The sequence below is a fragment of the Labrus mixtus genome, chromosome 14, assembly GCF_963584025.1.
Source record: "Labrus mixtus chromosome 14, fLabMix1.1, whole genome shotgun sequence".
Classification (NCBI taxonomy): Eukaryota; Metazoa; Chordata; class Actinopteri; order Labriformes; family Labridae; genus Labrus; species Labrus mixtus.
This window is the reverse complement of record NC_083625.1, coordinates 8,690,457-8,709,057: the sequence shown is the minus strand read 5'-3', so window position 1 is coordinate 8,709,057 and position 18,601 is coordinate 8,690,457. Positions and strand designations below refer to the sequence as shown.

Sequence of the window (18,601 nt, the reverse complement as noted above, 5' to 3'; positions counted from 1 at the left end):
ACCAATAATCTGGATAATTCAGGAGAGAATAATTGAATCATTCATTTCCCATGACACCTATTACATCAATTTTGTTCTTAGACTCTCTCTGCCTGGTAAACTCAAATCTTCCTAACTTAAGGTCTGTTTGTAATTTACACTTTCTATAATAAATAATGAGTCTCAGACTAGGAAACAACAGGGTTAATTCTCAGGCTTCACAAAGATCTCAAGGGAGATCTTTGTAAAACCTTCCTCATGACTTGAGTGGTAATACAGGTCGAACACAGGCAGGGGAGCGTCCCTTCAACAAAATAGCATACTCACAGTTACATCAAGCATATATTTTGTAATCAATGACTGTCAGTTATTTCCGTAAAGGTCGGTACTTTCCACACAAAGGTGGAACACGCAGGTTTAGTTCAGTCACTTCAGGGAACAGGTGTTGCCGATTTATTGGTGACCCTTTAAAACTGGGGACTGTAGTTGTGTCATCAGATGTTGAAATTACTTTTCATTTGGTTTTTCATTATCTGAGGAGTATATTTGGACATTGTCAGAAATAAACTAAACTTGGGAGGCTTACTCTTTCAAACAGCTGTAACTACGTCATCCACAGACGAGTCACCAGGTAACACGGTCACTCCTTAAACCATAACACCGGTTTAGCGCAAGCTTTGTTTTGGTAGATAAAAGTTGTTTTTTTTGTATGTACAGATTGTACAAAACTGATCATTAAAACATTAAACACACAGCTGACAAATCACGTGACATTATTACGACAGCAAACGCCCATTTGACCATATTAGCATGCTAATGCTAGGTTATGCTAACGTTTTCCCTCTTTAAAACCTTAAATCCCTGCAGTGACCGCAGAGAAAAAACTCAAATACAACGTACGCAATCTTTTTGTGACGCAAACGTACGAGACAACACATCGAGCAGCGAGGGTACTATTTATTTTCCCTGTGTTACACGAAGACACACACTCACCGTCTGTGCGGGCTGTGCGGAAAGTCCCTGAAAGATCACTGACGTCACACACACCGCCGCCTCTGGCTAATACCCCGGATGTACGAGAAACGAGAGTTAGAACGTCTCGGGTTATTTCACTGTTTATGGGGTGATACCGTCACATAACCCTACAGATGTCTGGAAACTGTTATGGCAGCTATTCAGCCTATTATTAATAGACTACATAATGAAAACAACCAACAGTCTATTACAGAACATTGTTTTGTCAGTGTATCCACCGTGAAATAATGTTATTCAATTATTGCAAAAACAATATCGTTATCTGTCACAATCGTCCTGAAGCCCAATTTTTGATCAGCTGAACTCCTTTTTTTAATGCCTGGGAACTTTTAGTCAGATCAGTTTCATTATCTTTTTTTTATTTATTTACCTAGATCGATTTAAAAATAATATTAATCACAATCTAAAAACACTAAACAATTCCAGCACATTGGTTTTCCAAACGCTCTTTAGACTGTGTGGAGATCTTCAGGAGTCATCACATCCTATTTTTGATTCTTAAACGTGCTAAAACATCCATTCAAATGTCTATACTACAGTTTAGGCACATCGTCAATGAAACATATATACAAGTAAGGTCAACACTTATTGGATATAATCATCAACTAGGTATTAGAGCCTCTGCCTTGTAGTCGCAGCAACATATTGACCGACACTTTCCCTTACTGCCCAATAAACATTTAAAGATAAAATAATGTCAAAAGTCTTGTTCTAGATACTTACAAATGCATCTTCGTGAAGATCACTCCGATGGTTGCACACACTGAGTCAATAGTTTTAATTTCAATGGGTTAGTGTAGCCTCTGGAATTTCCCGTAAGTTCCTCCTCCTCGCATCTACCCATGCTAGTGATGTGTAGTTCGTGAACGACCCCATACGTGTTTTAAGGCACACGTTTTCATCAATTTAATTTAAATACCAGCTCGTGACGAGAAGTAAACTGGTACCAAAGACTGGGGAAGTTTCAACTCAATGGAGTGATAGCAGACCTGCATGGAAGTGGTACACAGGATGATGCTTTACTAACTGCGTATACTTAAATAGGAATCAGATACATTCATGGCAATACAATAGCAACATTTAGTAGCAGGACTTTTCAAACAGTCACATTTCATTATGTAGACTGAATTTGAAATCTGTTTGTTTTGTTCATAAATATAAAGAAGTAGATGGGGATGAGTTGAAATTGTCGTTATCCAACCTTTTTGATCAACTGATAGGTTTAAATAAAAGGTGAAAAAGAAGATGGAAATATGGTTTTACATGCAATGTATCGAGGCTGATTTACAAGTCACATTACTTATACGTGTCTGATGTGTGTGTTTCAAGAGTCTGCTTATGGACTAAATGTAAGAAAAATAGATTTTGGCAGCATAACTGAAGTGCATGTGGAAAAACTCAAGTTGTACCGCACACTATCAAAAATGGTAAAGGATCAAGTTGTGATGAATTGAGGGTTCTCTCGTTCAGTTTGTTCGATGAACGATCGTAGCTCCGCCTCCGAGTCACTCTCTTCCTCTTCTTGTACTGAATGTACTAAATTCTCAGCTCATTGGTTTTATTATTCACCACCGGCTGTTCTCAGTACGATCGCGAGCAGAACTAAAGGTTCGGCCGTGTTTCAGCTTATTAAATTCTGATTCACAGACAGAGCTGTAGAGAAGCACTGAACGATTCGGTGAACGAATCACTTTACTGAACTGATTCTACTGATTCAGTACACTGAAAAGAACTGCTTTTCCCATCACTAACCCATGCGTTACAGCCTGATGTGTCAACTTTGACCTTTTGACTTTCTCATAGGTCACAACATGTGATATTGGTGACTGGTCAGCTAAACCCGGTATTCAAATTTATGACACCAATTTCATTTTTGAAAATGTGTCTAAAGTGATACGTTCAAGAGCAGGTCTAATGGAAAACAATCTTCAAGCTCTTGAATGTAAAGTGAATTATTTATCAGGTTATTTTGATTCAGAAATATGTACTACATTCAGGACTCTCCCCTAATCCTACAAACACTGAGTGGACAAACAGTGATCACAATTATCATAAAAAGTAGGCTACAGAGCTTACAGGTACCACTGGATAAGGATGAATAACAGCGTTGAGGTGAAACAGAGTTGACCCCCCCCCCCCCCTTTCTCCTATTTATTTATTTAATTTCATCACTATTATTTCTCTAACTAATTTCTTTTTTTTCCTTCCTTTTTTCTGTTTGTTTTATCTGACTCTTTTATTTTTTAATATATATGACTTTACATTTTGTCTGTTTGCATACTATGTTATTAATGTTAATAAAAAATAAAAATAAAAAAAATAATAAAAAAAAGTAGGCTACAATACTGTTTACTGTTTATTATCACGTTTTGTATTTCCAATCAAAAAAACATTTTATATGGAAGCCGTAATGTATCTATATATTTTATTAACTCCCTTCTCCTATGATGAGGAGTCATTTCCAGTTTGTTTTCTTTAGATCTCTATTTTTTTTCTTTATCTCGGTTTGAAAAAGCTTGATTAAAAAAAACCACATTAATTAGATAGATTATGTTAACATTTTTGATACTTACATCTGTATGATACTATTCATTTTTTTTTTTATCTCAGTTCAAAGTGTTTGAGTTTTTGGGGTTGGTAATACAGAACTCAGATGTTCCATGCCGAACAATGAAAGGTGTTCAGTAAGCCTTCATCGGTGCAGCACTAAATTTGGCGGACCCTGCAGGCGAGGGAAGTGTGTTGGGAGCTGTTTGAGAAAGGCCCTCAGTCAGAGATTTGTGTGTTGGTATGTTTTGTTGATCTAGTCCTTTGTTGATTTCTGTTATATGATCTAGTTGTTTGGCATTAATAATAAATCCCTTGGTTTTGACTTTCGTAGGTGTTTTATTGGTTCAGTTTATGGGAAGTTGTTCACACTATAAGGCCGCCTTATAGCCTGGGGTGTAACAATGGAACTACTTTCTGTTCTAGAAAAAAAAAAAACAATAGGCTGGTCACTGTGGAAGGCCAGGCATGCTGCTACTGCCTACACTAATGATGTAAGTTAAGCCTATTTCTATGTTCATTGTGTGCTTTTGCAACTCTGGATTTATGAGATAAATAAGTCAAGAAAAACAACCGGAAATTACTGTAATTACTGTAAAGGAAAACAGAGTAAATATAATGTATGGATGCTTGTCCATTTAGGGCACCCGTACTTTTGGATCAAAGATGTTTTTATGTTTCAATTTCATAGTTTACAGTATGAAAGGTTGAAATACTGTAGCAAGCTAATAAATATGACAGTAAAGCTAGGTGCCACAACCTTCAATACTCAAGACTCAATACTCAGGACATCAAGACAAATTGTCATACTACGGTAAATGAATAAAGCCAATAAAACATTAAAGGTGCACTATGTAGTTTTGGTAGAGAATTTTGAAAGTTGGGAGAAATGTACAGTTTCTGGGGTATATGTTCATAACTTGATATACAAACTGTCCTCAGAGGAACATTTGGTCCCTGCAACACTGTTAGACGATAAAATGCTACGCAAGAAGTTATGGTGTCCGCAACAGTGAAACCGTAACTCCCCTGGTAGCTTTTTAGCTCCAAACAGTGTTCCAGGGACCCGTTTTATTCTTGGAGTCAAGTTGGTGTACTCACTTCAGAAAATATAGCATAAAATTGTTTCACTTTCCAACTTTCAAATTTCACCACCAAAACGTATAGTGCACCTTTAAGGTGTAGTTTTAAAACATATCAAGGACAACTCTCTGTAGTCATATCACTAGAAGAAACTACCATTTACCATGTGGTGCATTTAAAAGTTTATTAAACACAAACTCTTTTAAAATGATTACAGTGAGAGTAAGAAGAAATGTATTCATATAAAGCACATGCATAAAAGGGTACAAAACTGATTGCCTCAAAACTCTCTGTAAATAGGATAATAAACATTATCATATGCAACATACATAGCAGGTGTCATGCATGCTAAGATAAATAATAGGCTAGGTAGTGTGTTGCATTATGTGTTATGAACAATAAGTCACAAAGGCCCATCGTACTTTAATTTAGAAAAGATTCGGTGACTTGGCCGCAGATTCCGGATGCTGTGAGTGAAGTCTTCATTTATATAAAATGTTTATACAAAAAGAAAGCTGGTTAGAAAAAAAAAAAAAGCTCTCACAAATAATCAACAGCTTCAAATTCATACATTTTTATAAACACACACACACACACACACACACACACACACACACACACACACTGCAGAAACAACCCAGCAGATTAAAAAAAAACAGATTACATACCTATTATATAGTTAAAATAAATGGGGAGAATTTAAGAGCTCTCCTGATAAACAATTGCCTTCTGTATTACAGCACCACATAAAACTTGCAGTTAAAGCAAAATATACCAAGAACACAGCATCTGCAATTAGTTTGTTGCTTTTTTTTTTTGAGGAGGCAACCCCATACGTTTTTTAAGGCACAAATTTTCATCAATTTAACTTAAATACCAGCTCGTGACGAGAAGTAAACTGGTACCAAAGACTGGGGAAGTTTCAACTCAATGGAGTGATAGCAGACCTGTATGGAAGTGGTACACAGGATGATGCTTTACTAACTGCGTATACTTAAATAGGAATCAGATACATTCATGCCAATACAATAGCAACATTTAGTAGCAGGACTTTTCAAACAGTCACATTTCATTATGTAGACTGAATTTGAAATCTGTTTGTTTTGTTCATAAATATAAAGAAGTAGATGGGGATGAGTTGAAATTGTCGTTATCCAACCTTTTGATCAACTGATAGGTTTAAATAAAAGGTGAAAAAGAAGATGGAAATATGGTTTTACATGCAATGTATCGAGGCTGATTTACAAGTCACATTACTTATACGTGTCTGATGTGTGTGTTTCAAGAGTCTGCTTATGGACTAAATGTAAGAAAATAGATTTTGGCAGCATAACTGAAGTGCATGTGAAAATCTCAAGTTGTACCGCACACTATCAAAAATGGTAAAGGATCAAGTTGTGATGAATTGTGGGTTCAGAGCTAAGAAGTAGGAGGTGTGTTATGTCTGTCAGTCAGGAACAGAAAAAGAAAATGATTAGGAATGTATCAAGCCATCGATGGGAGAGCAAGGAAAAGGAATTCCACTGTTTAAAGTCAAAGTGTTATGGCTGATTCATTGAATTTTTCTTCATTTATGCTTCAGAAGCCACTGACAGCTGTGTTAGCACTGATAAAGTACAGAGTGCTAAAATCACTGGTACACACAATGGGGGAGGAAACACCAAGCCCTGACCTCTGTTAGATGAAATCATTCCCAAACAAGGGTTGGACATATTCATTTAAAAGCTGTACAATATAATGTAATCCGATAAAAAAAAACCAAAAAAAAAACCAATCTCCAATAAATACTACTCCTGTGAAGCTTAAATTCAATGTGGGAGTGGATCAAAAGACTGAAAAATCTTCACAATAAAATGCAACCAAACACAACAAGAACTGAAGGTCAAAACCTGAACCAACAAAATAATCTGTTAGCGTTTCTTGAGGTTTTTGGAGGTGGCCTAATATTCTGAAAAACAAAATACACTTCCATTAAATAAAAGAGATTCTAGAGAAAAGAAGCCGATGCCATGTTTACGGCAACATGTATATGTAGTGTGGCAGGCGTAAGAGCAGAAGTGACACAGTAAGAGTTTCCCTGGGGGGAAATCCTGTGTTGTGTTCGGGCAGCGTGAAACAGAACACGTGCTCATTTACTGTAGATACACTCTCTGTATATTCCAGTACTGCTTTCTGTAAAGGCAGGTCATTAAAAGTACACTTCACTGTAGTTTTAGTGCCCAAAGTTGAGACTACTCTACAAAGCGGCACAAGCTTGTAGCCATCATTTCTATCAACGCGCAAGGTTTCGATTTATTACGACTCGGGTCTTTTCTGTGACCAAAAGATAAAGCTTCATTCAAAAAGATAAAAACAACAACATTGTAGCTCTGAGCAGGTCCACACGATGTGTTTAATCCTGTGTTTTTGGCTTGTGAGCATTTAAAAAAAATACTTTTTAAGTAAGAGAGTGAGTATGATTCATTTAGTGTTTCTCAATCTCCTGGCTCACCACAAGGGTGTGTCATCTCCTCCTAGTGTTTCATTGTGGTAGTGTGAGATTTGAAATGTAGTGTGATGCTGCGTTGTGTAAATTCAGGTTCATTATATCTCTTAGTGTCTCGCCTGGTGTTTTTGAACGACATTTTGGACAGCTGTGAGGATGCAGTAAAGTCACAAGTTAAAGGCTGCTGACACCTGAAAGCACGACATGTTGCGATATGTAGTGGATATAAAAATTGTCACTTTTTTAAAGTATCTTGTGAGCAGGTTCATGTACATTTTGGCATAACTGTAACGGCTTCATGCAAACTTCCTTGACTTTCATTTTGCTACGTTTGCTGCAAATTGTATAATTGTATTACCCAAGTGGGGATAATAAAATAAATCTGCACTCTAAAATGATCTTCGATACATTTTACAAGAAGCGTGTTGAGAATGATCAGGGGTGGATAACTAGAAGGAAGATATCGTCATACATACACTCTGTAAACCCAGGCCAAAAAGAGGAGAATACCAGCAGCTTACCACAGTCTGAGAGAGCCAGCTTTTTTTTTTTCATTCCTCAGGGAGCGAGTAGTGTTGTTAGCTTTCCATCATACAAAAGTAGAGTTTTCTCTCAGAATTTCTGTTCTGTACCACGTTTTAAGCCAAAACTCCTTCACTCTTCTCAGTCATGTTTTGAAGGTTTTTATATTAGACCATGTGAGTGGTGGCTGCGTGGTGTCTATAGCCAGGTGAGCAGGCTGTCTCTGTCCATGTGTGACCCGGAGAGAACGGTCTCCATGTCCATCAGAAGGTCTGAACTGAGACCTTCAGGTATGCAGGGCATCAGCTCCTCGCCATCGGACATCGGCAGCACAGGCATCGACTCCTGCAAGGTCATTGAGGTCTCGCCAGAGTCGCCTAAAACCAGAGAAGAACATATAATGACTCTCGTCTTAGGACACCAGACGTCAAAAGGACTCTGCAGATATCACAAATTAATGTTGACAAAAAGTCTGACACCATGATGACAGTTCTTTTCCTTTACTCTAAGGCTACTTGTAACAGGATGTATTCACATTATCAGCAAAAGAGTGGAAAAGAACATGATGCGGAACATAAAAGAGTACGGAGCAGCTTCATTACGAGCACAAAGATCTCGCTAGATGTGCGAAGAATGCCAGACATCGCCCCCGATCCACTGAATCACCTGCTGAGCTCCCCCTCAAACTTAACCTGATTTCTTGTTGCAGGAAAAAAAGTCTGCATGAAGTCAGGACCAAAACAAAGCCAATAACTTTTCACACATGCTCAACCTGAAAATGTCAGGGTTTGGGGAGTTTTGTGGGTATACAAACCTCTGTTCTATTTAAAAAAAAAAAAAAAGACTAACACCATGTTTACCCTGAATTTACAAATATTTTAAAGACGAAATAAATATCCAATTTATTTATAATAATAATAATTATATTAAAAGAGGTGCAATCAGAGCTTCAGACTTAGTTCTAAAGTAAAATGTTCAGCAATCACTTTTATACAATAAACTGTATGAATTGATCCTAATTTCACAAAAAAACCTGTGTGTGTGTGTGTGTGTGTTTATGTGCGAGTGTGTCAGTGTTTATGGTATTACCAGTATCCATGTGATCCACAGAGCTCAACATGTGGTCAGAAGTGCGGGGTAAGCTGCTGACGCTTAGACCACTGTCGGTGCTCTCGTTGCGAGAGTGAGCGCTGCACAAAAACACACACATATAATATTAACATTCCTTTGTATCTGATCATAATCTTCTAAATAAAAAACAATGATTGAACTAACATTGAGCCTTTATGGAAGTTACATTATGCAACCATCCTTCCTTAAGCTATAGTTTGCACAGGAACTACTTCCGATAGAGAAATGTATTTCATGGAAACTGTTGGCAGGGAGGAAGATCGACTGTTCGGAGCAGCTGGGAGATTTTTCCTGGAGAGCCATACTGTTGAGTCTCTTAAATGTCACTTTAATGCTTTAAGCTGCACAAATGGAATTCCATACATCTACACTGTGTGGCAGTGGTAGTAAATTTTCTCTGAAAATGAGGCTTTTTCCTGGATGATTCTTTGACATGTGTAACTGCTTTTACTTAGATTAAAGTATCAGTGATCTAGTAGATACTATCCATCTACAGTAAATGAAACAAACTCACCCATTAAGTGTGGGTTCATGGTTTGAGGCTCTGATCCTCAAATCCAGAGATGGGACAAGTGTCTGTGCGTTCCTGTCATGGTCCATCCCACCAGGCATCTGGTTCCTCCCTCCAGCCTCCTGTTACACACACGCCTTCTTGTTAAACAGTACGTACAACACTGGGACTCTGTTTACATGGAACAGTTATTTATTTTCTGTTAACTCTGAATTGATTCAATACAGTTTTCGTCCGCCTCTGACCTGTGCTGTGATTTGTGGAGGCAGGCCTTGTTGTTTACATCTGAGCCTCTCCTTTTCCTGCCTTTGCTGCAGTGCCAAACCGAGGAGTGCAGGGTTCATCTTCTGGGCTGAAACATAGAATTCATAGGAGAAGAACGTTTTGACAACAAAGTAAATGATTTCGCCAAAGTCAAGATTTTCTGTTATGACAAATATGAGGTACATCTTGTGCGGTTTTTCTTGGATTTACATTGATGGTGGACATTTTGAAAAAAATCAATCTTATTGACAAACAAGAATTGTCAATTTCAGGAGACACAAATTTGATGGTTTGCTACCTAGACGCGGGTCGACCCATGCGGTGGACTTATTTATGTGATCGATGTAGAACACCTCTCCATCTGCAGACACAGCCTGCTCCCAGCCTTCAGGCAGTGGACCTGAACAGCAGTGAAAGTACACAGTGAGAAGGCAAATGGGGGATGGAGTGCATCGAGAGTTAAAAGTAGAACCTGGCCCACGTCCTTGAATGTCTGTGTAGTTTCTTGTTTGTAGAGTTTTAAAAGTAGAAGTGACGGTTAGTAGGAAAATAGCCAATTCTGCAGAACTTGAATACAAATGTACTGACCTTTGTGCATAATGCTTAATTCGTTGGGTGGGTGATATAAAACAGTACAGTTAGTAAGTAAAAGTATGCAATACCATCAAGAAAAAAAAAAGGATAGACAAATGTTCTCATTATTATGAAAAAGGAGAGTCTCTCTCTTCTGAAGTTGGTCCATCATGGACTATCATTACAAGTCAGTCTAGGCTCTAATCTGTCAGTTATAATTCCAACCAAAGTCACCAGAGTGATCACTGCAGAAACCAAAAGGAATCCCAAAGAAGTCACACCCAGCAAACAAAAACCAGGCCTGCTGCCAAATGACTTTAATCGTGAAAAGCAGGTCTTGTTTTAAAGAGAAACTCCATGGTTTGAGTGAGGGGGGAGGGGAGGGGGGGGGGGCAGAGTGATACCTGTGTCTTGATTGATGTTTGGTGGTTGTGAAGTGGGTGCTGGGTTGCTGAGGGAGTGGGAGTGGATGGGAGCGCCAGAGATGGGATGCTGAGCTGCAGCCGACTGCAGCTGCGAGAGTCGGGGGTCGTGCCAGGTGGTTGTCTTATCCAGGTGACTGCAAACACACAACAAGTCTAAACATATATCTGTGCGTGATAAATCACAGCAACCTGAAGGATGAGAAGTGTGAGGCACGTTTTTCCCCTCAGACCTGCTTTACCTGTGTGACCAGATGTGCTCAGACAAACTACAGTAGCCTTTGACAGGAGTGTGAGCTGCCAGGCCATGTGCTCTCATGAATGAAACCACCCCAAACACACTACTGCTCCAGTTTGGCAAAAATCATAATTTTCACAATTATTTTAATTGATGTTGAGATCAGGATTATTAAACACGATTACTCATTGACTTTACAACATCTGGATCACATGCATTTATCAAACTTAAACACTCTTGACACACTAACATTGTGAACACTGAAAAACAAGCAGTACTTAAAAACAAATATGTGAAAAAAAAACATATACAAATAATAATGAATTCAAATATAAAAATAAATGAACTATGTTTTTGAGTAACTGATATGCTCTTGGTTACGACACATGGCAAAACCTATTGACAAAACGTGCGGCCCACAAATAGATTCATCTTGATTATCTTGTTTTCATTATCGTGGGAAGCCAATATTACATTACATATACAACACACCGGCTGCAAAACTAGTCCTGGTTATAGTTTGAGTCCTGGTTATATCTTCAATGATGCAGGTCTCTTTATTTCTATTTTCCTTTACTCTGAATGATATCCTCATAATAGAAGGATGTAATTCTAAAATTGTGTGTAATAGGACAGATTTCCTGCTCAAACCTAAAAAAAAATACGAATGCATTTAAAAAGAGGCCATGCGTGGGAATAATCGGTCTGATATCAACCAAATTAATCAACTACAATTATGATCATTTGAAAAGTTTTTAAGTCGTTGAACAAACGTAAACACACACATATAGCTGATTTCAGCCTCACAAATGGGCCAAAGTTGAAGTTCTTTGTTTTGAATGGATTTGATTGGACCAGTTCGATATCTGGACCATCAGTTAGACAAAACAAGCCGTTTGAAGACATCAACTTCAGCTTTCAGGAACTGTAGGTGTATATTTAAAACTAACTTCTGTCATTTTATAGAAGAATACTTCAACAAAAATCAATAAAAAATAACCGTAGGTTAAAGCCATTAACAGGAATATTGTAGAAGTTTAGAACCAGCAGGGCTTTCCAGTCCTAAAAGAAGTTCGACCTTACTTGAGGAAGTAACGTTGGCCAGTAGGCGTTTTGGCCATTTCCCAACCGTGGGGGAGTGGCACATCGTCGGGTATGATCGGCGTCACCGCTACATCAGCTGCTTGAGTGGAGAGGGAGTTGACTGGGAGGGAGGCAGGGGAGGAATGGGCGCGGACGTGATGAGGAGTAAGGGAGCCGCACACACCTCCATCCGAACTGGCCTGACGAGAAACAAACAGGGTGTTATTTACTGACACAAACAGCGATCAGAAAGATGGATACCAAAGTGAAACACTTGGAAGACAAGTGTACAACTTGTACCAAGAACTTTCACTGCCAGCAGATTAAAATGTCTGGTGATAGAACCTGAAAGTCCTTTAAGTAGTTTACAGGTGAAATACAGTTAGTCCTTTACTGCATCCTGAAAACCCAATAACTGTAGGTGTGTTGGTGAACCTCGACATGCTCAGTGTTTCACAGACAGGACTGATCCCACTATGTTCTCATCTGTATGGTCTAAGTGTGTTCTGTGTAAAAGCAAAACTCCTCATAAACCCATAAAGTCAGAGTTGCTTATAGCCTCTTCTTCTTTGTCATTTTTCAGATTTTCCCACCACCTAACACCCAGAGTTATCCCGCACATTGGACAGTTAAAAACAATGTATCATGAAATCCGGGGCATTTCAGATAGTTGCTGCCTAGGCTGCAGAAGTAACGTTGGCCAGTTAGTAGATACACTTAAAGTTCAAGAATAAACTTCTTTAATGTGGAGAGTTAGACCATCTTATTATGATAAAACAACACACCAAATATGACTGAAATATGAATGAATATAGAGTATAGCGTTGCTACATCATTCATAGACGACGTTAAATGGATTTAGTTGAATAACACAATCAGAGAAAAGTAAAGCAGCCGAACATATGATGTGAAAATGTTCACTAAGGATGGACATTAGGGCTGAAACTGTTGATCCCCCCTCCCCTCTCGATTATTTTATAGCATAGTCGATTAGAATGTAAAATGTCAGTAAGAAATGTGCATCATAGTTTCCCCAAACTGAAGATGATGTCTACCTATGTTGGTATATCAATCGGAAGCTGATTATTGTGATACAGGACCATCTTTCCTATTAAATTCTATGTCAACGTGCCCTTTCTTAGCTGTCGGCTGTTTGGAGGTATTTATGTTCTACTTGCAATATTGGAAAACTTGTACAATGAAATCTAATAAGTTCAGCAAGCTTTATCTGGAAAACATGACTAAAACATTCGGGAAAAATTACTTGCACTGAGAGTTTTACCAAGGGAGGGAAAAAAAACAAAATAAATTCAAACTTGGTTGTTGGTTTTCATCAACTTCACAGATTATCTTGTCAATTTTCGGATGAATAATTCATGTGTTTTTCATTTTGTACATCAGCACAGATTCAGAAAATAAATTAAATGAGTGGGCTGAAGTTGGAAATGGCCAAAACCATACCTGCCATACTTGTTTTTTTAGAAACTGAAAGAGGCTGATAGGCTAATTAAGAATGATGATGCCTTCCTCACATTTTAGGCTTTGGATTTGGTAACTAAATCAAAATCTAAATCAATGTATTGTGTTCACTGTCATAAGCATATGGTGGTAAAGTGTGCATATTTGCTCTGTGGATTGAATACAAAGGATAACTTAATATTTATAATGTGTTTCACCCTATTTTATGACCTTTATTAAGACACTACATATTATTTATCAAGAAAACAACCTTGAGATGAAGTTATTAATTAGGGATAATCTGCAGTATACATTGGCTACATCAATTGTTTTAGGACTTTATAGGCCTGACTGGGATGAGCATTAGTGATATTTTGTCCATCCCATGTTTGAAAATAGATGTGGAAAAAAACATAAAAAGGGAAAGCTTAAATGATATCATTATTGCCACCACTGACACACAACAGTTAGTGCTGCATTTGCAGTATTATCATCCCTCAGTGTGTACAGCATGGCTGCTATACTTCATTGGTTATACGTAGTGTTTTATGTATTATTATTATTATTATTATTGTACTTGTCTAGAGTGGCCCCGAGAGTCAGGCTGTCTGAAGAAGGAGTCCGGCAGCTTCCTCATCCTCATGGGCAGAGAGGACGGCTGTCTGGCCGACTTGCTGGGGTTCATCACGGCACTGAACAGGGCCTCAAGCTCCGTCTGCGAGTCTCCTCGGACGTGCACGATCTGCTGCCCGGCCGGAGGCGCGCCGCCGCCGCCGCCGCCGCGATGCGCGTCCATGTCGCCAAAGTTTTGTGTCGCAACAAATCTGTCGAAAAGTTCCATAACACAAACAAACACACAAACAAAGAATGAATAAACGACAGGGACCGTTCAGACTTGACGCGTCTGGAGTTGTGATCAGATTTGTTTACACTTCTTGCCACCACCACCCCCCCCCCCCTTCCCCCCACCCCATTTGAACTTTTGTGTCCTTGTGCGTCTGTTTCAAACGGTAACATCTCAAGAGGTAATCAGCTGTAAAAAGAAAGTCAGTGTTCGAGTAAAGGAGTCGAGAGAGTGCAGTTTAAAGCAAGAAACGCAGACATAAATCAATGTGAGCCTCGTACAACACGTTACATGCCTCCCACATACCTTCAAGCAGCCAGACCGTCCCCCCCCCCTCCTCTTTCTTTCCTAACTCTGTAGTCCTGCAGAGGGGAAAAATAAACTGGAGAAACACAGCCGAGAAAAAAAAAAAAACCTAACACTTATAGGCGGACATTGATTCCCGATGCAAACGCCTCTTGTAGTGAAAAGAACATAAAGCCTATAAATGAATCCAGTTGTAGTAAAGAGATTTCAGCGAGACCTCCAAACTTTTTTCACATCCAGTGTTGAGTCCAGATTCATGTGATAGTGCTGAGGGGCGGGGTTGAAGGGTTTAAAGCTGCCGCAGTTGGAGGGGGGAAAATCTCCCAGACAGAAACCTTCAACAGGAGACCTACAAAACAAGTTCATTCGTGATGTTTGATTAAAAGCTACAGCTGCACAAACGTATAACTGTCTGTGAATTATTGCTTTAAAAGTCCATTAACAGTACTGGGCAATTCTTATTGTGTTTTCACACCCTCCAGTTTATGAAATATGAAGAGGCAAACCCCCTAAAGATGACAGACATGCGGGGCATTGTAAAGCAGGACTTAAATCCTGAAATCATTTTTTTTTTTCTGACTCTGGGCCTGGTGGTCTGGGTTTTGATGGTGTTGGAGATGGGGCTGTTGGGGAGGGGAGATTGGGAAGTTGCTCTGAGAAAACATCCGCCCCTGATGAGGCCAACCCAGCCGGAGCCTGTTTGTCCATGCAGGGAAACAGCCGCCGTGTGCTGCCCTCTAGTGGAAGACATGCGCGCAGAGCACTGGGCTCTCGTCTGGCTTCAATTCAAGAAAAAAAAGGCCTGGCTTGACTTCAAAATAGTAACCACCGTTAGTGAGTCATTAAATTCAACAAAGGGTAATATCGGCTGTAGTGAACTATACTAGTTGAAAACAGACATTGTATTTAGCCATCTCAATTATTGGTGGAATTTGTCATTGTAGAATTCATATTTACAAATATGTGTAACTATGCAACCAGAGGCAGATTTAGACAGCCCGAGGGGCAGGGGCAAAAAATAATTCACAATTTGATATCCTAGGGGAACTTAGAGGTCTTTTTTTTAGCAGGTTTAACTTAGAATATTTCCATTGAAAAAAAACAACAACAACAGCATAAAAAGCATACAGTCTTTTCTTAATGTTTATTTCTTAATTAATGCTTTCATACAGAGTTAAGATAATGTGATATAGAAAACCTAATTTTATTACCTAGCTTTATCCTTTTTACATTTTCTTTTTATCATTTCCTGTTCTCTATTTGCAGATTTTCTTATCAGTTATGCTCTACGTTTGATACTATTTATTTTGACGATTGTTGTGATTTCCATGCCTCTCACAGGTCTTGTGTTACACACTTACAACACTGATTGGATTTTACTAAACAGTCTCCTCAGCTTTACACTGAAACTGTAGATGCCTGTGCGCAGTCATAAAGTTCAAATGAATCTTTGCTACGTCACTATTTGACAACATCCTGCTCTAAATGGTGTGTCCAACTGGTTCAAAAAAAATAAATGGAATTTGTAGAAGTGTGACTATTCCATGTTTGCACTGTTTAATTTGGCATTTCCCACAGTGTAATCCATTGCCTCTGCTGTTTTCAGCACATGCATTTAGCAGAGTGTGACTGATTAAGTGTGAGGACTACATCCTGTCTGAATCCATGAAGGAGTTGAATAAGTTTGAGGTGAAGAAAAGGGAAACAAACATCGACTGTGTGTTCATTTATACCTTTCTTGATAATACTCACACTTAATATGTCTATTGACACGGGAATAAACGCAGTAAACTGTGTGTGTTTGTGTGTGTGTGTGTGTGTGTGTGTGTGTGTGTGTTGTATCAGTCAAAGTCTATGACATTTTTTATTCTAATTGTTTGCAGTGTTGTACATACAGATTATTTTCTTACCATACAAGGAGAAAAAATATTCATGTTTATGTGGCCTTGGGCAAGACAATTAACATGAATAGCTCCCGATGTTTCTTGGCGGTGTATGAGTGTGTATAAATGGGATTATTACTTCTGATGGTCACTTTCTGTAGCACCTCTGCCATCAGTGTGTGAATGTGTAGTTGTGACATGCGGTGTAAAAGCGCTTTGAGTAGTCAGAAGATTAGAAAAGAGCTATACAAGCTCAAGTCCATTTACCATTTAGCATTAAAAACACATTCAAATTGTTTTATTAAAAAAACATATTTGAAAATTCCCCTATACTCAATAGTATGCCTTTTAAATCAGAAATAGTAGGCTACTTGTTTTTTAAATAAATAGACTTTAGCTTAATACATTTAGGATAATTATTATGTATATGGTAAACTCCGGTATATATAGACAACATGTAACTGGAATCACAAGTTGTGACTGTGTGTGGACAAAAGACAAAAATGAACATGACCTATAATGTAGTACAAACTGTAATGCAGCAGATGGCACTGTGATACCTTTCACCTGTATCTGATTCTCTTTTTCATTGGCTGTTGTTCTGTTTTAACATCTAGACACTGACGCTCTTTCACTGTGAAATCAGAGCCAGTTATAAACCGCTGCTCAGGTGACAAATGCAAAAACTAGACCAATCTACTTGTATTGTATTTAGCTTTTTTCAGTAATAGGAAACTTTCATATAATAACACTTCTGAATATTATGCACGTGAAATAATACGTTTTTTAAAATAATTTGTAGATGGATTTATTGACGTAGCATTAATATCAATAATTATTTTTGCACTGGCAGTCGTGGGGATGCCTGCTTAATGGGTCAGTTTAGTCACTTATGTCTGATGCACACTAATTTCATTGCTCTCTCTTTTTGGGTAAAAACGACCCTCTTTTATTGAAATTCAGAAATCGGCATTGTCTGAATTGCTGTTCACAATGTAAAAACAACAAATTTTGGATAACTGCAACAAAAAAACAACAACAATATAACAGGTGAATAAGATGGTTATTAAATGGGTTGTTAATTTGTCATCTTCAGACAGTGATGTCTATTTTCCCCCTTTAACACTTACTTGTTCTATTGAAAAGCTCATACCTGCCTGATAGATAATCAGCTTGGGATCAGCATCTGTTGCTTAGCTATGCATTAGGACTGAAAACCAGGGGTTTCCATCAGAGGATGACAAAGTTTGTGGTTTGTTGGCTTAGCACATAATAAAACTCAGATGTTGTCTTTTTTAAATTGGTTCTGTCTGAATCTGCCTCTGGCATAAGAGTGGTATAAATTATCTGCTCTTACAGCTGAATAAGCCAAAATATTTTCCCTCATCTAGCAAAAAGTTTTACAAGAATAAAAGTTTCTGATAAAGGGATACCACACAGTCTTGTCTGCATGTTCTCATGATCTCACCTGGTAGATACAACAGGTCATTCAAATGATCGACTACTTCACAAGAGTGGGCTCTGTAACATGGGGCAGATGTTGGGGCCCCGAGGCTGTGGCACCAGGCTTTTCACATTCCTTTGCCTGACCAACCACGGCTGTAAACTCACACAGGTTCAGAACAACAGCAAATCTCTTCTCTGGCTCTCACAGCAACGTTTTTTTCTTCTTCAGGGAAGCGACTGGTCGGCCAGCTCCAGCTGGACCCTGACGGGAATATGCTGTTGCCCTTTTATCACTTTTCACTTTCCTCACCGCTTGACTGCCCAGTTAACTGGAGTAATTGGTCTGATCCTGTGGGAGGCTGGTTTTAGATGCATGAGTCAGTGGTCAGCAAAGAGAGAAGAGGGGTTCAATTTGGGGGGAGAACAAGAGGCGCCCTGCTTTAAAACTGCAGCTCCCACGCGAAGACACAAGCAGAGAGAAAGTGTTCCTTTATTAAAACCAACCTGCTCACTTCCCTTTCCACATCTGTTTCTCATGCTGGTGCCAGATAGAAACCTCTAAAGAATATGGCTTGTAACAGAAACACTTAGGGGGAAGGTAATCACTCTTTACCACAGATCTTGAGTCAGCACATTCAGCGCCCTGTTAGAAATAAATCCAGACTTTTATCACCCGACTATTTACAAATTTGACCTCCTCTTAAATGGGCTGCTGTCACAGGAATTTTACAAGGAAAAATGGGAGTGACTGGTGAAACAACACTGACTGGTGGAAGTGGAAAAGGGAGGCA

The 18,601-nt window shown here is 38.7% G+C and overlaps 1 protein-coding gene across 2 annotated transcripts; it reads right to left on the bottom strand.

Moving 5' to 3' along the window:
* Nucleotides 1-4,814: 4,814 nt before the first annotated feature.
* LOC132987895 (transcriptional coactivator YAP1-like) lies at nucleotides 4,815-14,751 on the bottom strand. 2 transcript variants are annotated; one of them, XM_061054876.1, is made up of 9 exons: nucleotides 14,482-14,751; nucleotides 13,909-14,155; nucleotides 11,874-12,073; nucleotides 10,535-10,689; nucleotides 9,856-9,957; nucleotides 9,539-9,645; nucleotides 9,297-9,415; nucleotides 8,741-8,841; nucleotides 4,815-8,028 (listed from the first exon to the last, which is right to left on the bottom strand). In XM_061054876.1, the coding sequence occupies exons 2-9, from the start codon at nucleotides 14,125-14,127 to the stop codon at nucleotides 7,850-7,852; spliced, it is 1,182 nt and encodes a 393-aa protein (XP_060910859.1). In that variant the 5' UTR covers nucleotides 14,128-14,155; nucleotides 14,482-14,751; the 3' UTR covers nucleotides 4,815-7,849. The 2 variants fall into 2 exon arrangements, with proteins under 2 accessions (XP_060910859.1, XP_060910860.1); XM_061054877.1 differs by lacking the exon at nucleotides 9,856-9,957.
* Nucleotides 14,752-18,601: the final 3,850 nt, after the last annotated feature.

Bases quoted from the DNA above. Each gene is read 5' to 3' on its own strand.
- LOC132987895 (XM_061054876.1), bottom strand. From the start codon at position 14,127: ATGGACGCGCATCGCGGCGGCGGCGGCGGCGGCGCGCCTCCGGCCGGG. The intron at 9,646-9,855 runs GTAGCAAACCAT...TCTATGTTTCAG, and splicing joins ATGGGTCGACCCGCGTCTAG to CCCAGAAGATGAACCCTGCA. The intron at 9,416-9,538 runs GTCAGAGGCGGA...TGTGTGTAACAG, and splicing joins CTCCACAAATCACAGCACAG to GAGGCTGGAGGGAGGAACCA.